Below are 3,166 nucleotides of genomic sequence, written 5' to 3'. Positions count from 1 at the left end.
CTTCATCATCCACACCCATTCCCATTATTATTATGCATACTGCTTGCTTTCTGACACTTACTATTGTGTCATTATTAGTTTCTAATACTCTGGACCCAAACCCAAAGCCCAACCAAACAGACCTGATGCTTTTGCATCAGACCTTGTAATTATACCTTTGAACATTGTTTCCTACACTTGGACTATTGACCCCACATTACTCACTGACCCCCAAGACTATTCCCAGACCACAGACCGCTAGGTCAAACACACTTGTCTCATCCAAGTATAGACTAGGCAGTGCAAGACCACAACATAAAGATATCAGTTTGGAGCCATCTTCATATAGCCCCACTCTGTGTTGTATACCTACACTATTTGACTTCACTGGTGCATTTTTCACTTCATCTGTCATTGATTGAATATGTCATAGGAACAGATACATCAGTGACCTATCAGGAGCCTTGTTTACTCAAATAATATGTATAGCAGCACACCTCATGCATTGTAGGAATACAACAATTGCTGGACACTACATATAGTAAGTATCCAGCAAAATATAAAATGTGTTGTGGTCTTGCACAGCCTAGTCTGCTATACTTGCAAGACAAATGCATTTGACCTGAGAGGTTTGCTGTTTGGAATAGGTCTCAAGTTAGTGAAAAGATAAATAGCCAAAAGTCCGAGTGTAGGAAACAATATCCAAAGGTATAACTATGATGTCTGATGCCAAAGCATTGTGTCCAATGTTTTTGGGTTTAGCAGGTTAGCAGTGTAGCACTCGAGCTCGCACTAGGCTCATATTCTGCTATTTTCCAATGCATGTCAAACACCCGAATCACTTCCCAATGTTATCCGACACTTACCTGCTCAATCTGATGTTTATCCACTTATCCGACACTTATCTGATGTAATCCGATGCTAACCCAATGAAAATATCCTCCCTATGTCATGTCCTGTCATATCTATCCCCACTAGGTGCGCAGTTACTTGTTCTCACATCACTAACATCATAGAACACATTATTACATGTCTGCAGTACCACATGTCTTATTACATAGGACATCGGACCTGAAAATTATTGCTACTACCTTCGCCTATAGCACTCCAAAATTCTACATAGACACTATATGTTTCACATACCTCCTACCTATTACTTTACTTACCTTTCTACTTCCAAGTAGGAGAAGGTCATCCAATATTTAGTAGTTCTTAGCTGAATTCTGCAAATATCATCCTTTCTTTATCTGAAACACTCCAAAACATCCGACATTTGCTATCCCCAACATTCACTACATTCCCAATGCTAACCCAATGCAACCCGAGGTAACCCACTAACTCAAAAACATCAGACCCAATGCTTTGACATTGGACTCATAATTCTACCTTCAGGCTTTGTTTCCTGCACTCGGACTATCTTCCTTTTCATATAACTAATTATTCTAAATACCAAACAGCAAACCCCTCGGGTCGAATGCACTTGTCTCGCAAGTATAGCAGACTAGGCTGTGCAAGACCACAACATTATTATATTGCTGGTTGCTTACTGCATGTTGTGACCAGCAATTGTTGTATCTCTACAGCAGGTTTTGGGTTTTGGGTTCAGTGAATTGTGGGAAATAGCAATAGGGAATGTTGGGAAAGTGAGTGGGTTGTGCAAGGATAATGATGACAGTGTGAAGAGTTGATTCTGTGTAGGTGCTACAAAAGTTGTTACTTCCACAAGTCTTATACTTCGACATACCCGCCATATTTCACTCTCAGAACCTTCGCTATTCACCAGAAGCTCATTGGATGCTTCACGCAACCTTGGACCCTTGTTTCTTGACTTCAGACCACTTTTGTTCACATTGAACAAATACTTCATGAGGTACTGAAGTATGACTAAGCAAAGCCTATCGAAAGAACTCAAAGACAGCGAGATGCAAAATGGCAGCGGTCAAGCCAAACAATCATTCTGAATGAACAAAGAGGATCAATTGCGTGAAGTACAACTATCCAAAAGTGACTCTACTAACTATGACTCGTAGCAAAGGAAGTGAAGTGAAGTGTGAGTAATTAGCAAGCCAGATTATATCCTACAGCATGAAAGTTTGGAAACTGCATAGGTAAAAGCAGTAGCAAGATAAGCTATCTGAAATGCAATAAGACTCGAGGCAAGCCACTACACAGATATGCATGTAATAATGCGCGAGGCGTGCTGCTATACGTATTGATCAAGCTTTTGACGGGCTGACAACATATGTGCCCCTAAGGCATTCTCAATAATAGACAAACAAAGTGAAAAACATACCAGCAAAGTCAAACGGACATGGACGGGACATGGTACAGAGGGTCACAAGTGGAAATAGGCTTCAGAAACAGACAGATGACCTTCAGACAACTTGGATGAACATGTGGAGCTTTTGGAAGATAAGAGGGGCATTGAGGAGTGCAATATGAGTCATCTGTGAGATTGGCAGGATTTGTGCCCAGCACCAATCCAAGTGCTACAACAGGTATTTTGGATAGAAAGAGCAGTAATATTTGCAATATCAACTAAGAAACTACAAAATATCAGGTTTGATCCTAAAGCATCAGGAAATGGCTCCCTAATACTTGGATGATGTATAATGTGATGGGGAGTGCAATATATATGTAGTACATAGAAAGAACCAGCAAGCAGAGGTCAAGGCACTGGTAGATTGTGGTACTTCAACACTATTTATAGACAAGAAGTTTATAGAAAAGAAGGGTATCTGTTGTCATAAATTAATGAGACTGATTCCTGTTAAAAATATTGATGGCTTGCTAAATGCTGCTGGATTAATGACACACTTCGCTGAACTAGGTCTAAAGATTGGAAATCATGTTGAAGACAAGACAGTATTCATGGTTACAGACCTCAGCAGTGATGAAGTAATTATTGGCATAGACTGGTTAAGATATCATAATCCAGACTCAGAGGTAGATTAGTACGCAGGGTGTTTCTCTCTCACCTGCCCTATTAAGTGTATGACAAAGAAGGAAAAAAGATTATTTAATAAAGAAAACAGGAGAAATATAAGAGGCACTTTGCCTGATCTGATTCCCATAGAAGAGGATGACAAAGAAGACCTGACAAAGAACAGGGCAATGGTTGAGGTAACAGAAGATGAAGAGAATCCAACAGAGTGGATCAGATATAAAGCCTCAGTTGCCATGGAGC

The 3,166-nt window shown here is 40.1% G+C and overlaps 1 protein-coding gene across 1 annotated transcript; it reads left to right on the top strand.

Annotated features, from left to right (window-relative positions):
• Nucleotides 1-2,733: 2,733 nt before the first annotated feature.
• F5147DRAFT_563537 (uncharacterized protein) lies at nt 2,734-2,934 on the top strand (the record flags this gene model as incomplete). The annotated part of the gene is made up of 1 exon (XM_041430681.1): nt 2,734-2,934. The coding sequence occupies one exon, from the start codon at nt 2,734-2,736 to the stop codon at nt 2,932-2,934; it is 201 nt and encodes a 66-aa protein (XP_041300003.1).
• Between the last annotated feature and the right edge of the window lie 232 nt (nt 2,935-3,166).

The sequence above is a fragment of the Suillus discolor genome (genome assembly GCF_016758755.1).
Source record: "Suillus discolor strain FC423 chromosome Unknown F5147scaffold_1, whole genome shotgun sequence".
Taxonomy (NCBI): domain Eukaryota; kingdom Fungi; phylum Basidiomycota; class Agaricomycetes; order Boletales; family Suillaceae; genus Suillus; species Suillus discolor.
This window is presented reverse-complemented; position numbering and strand designations above follow the sequence as displayed.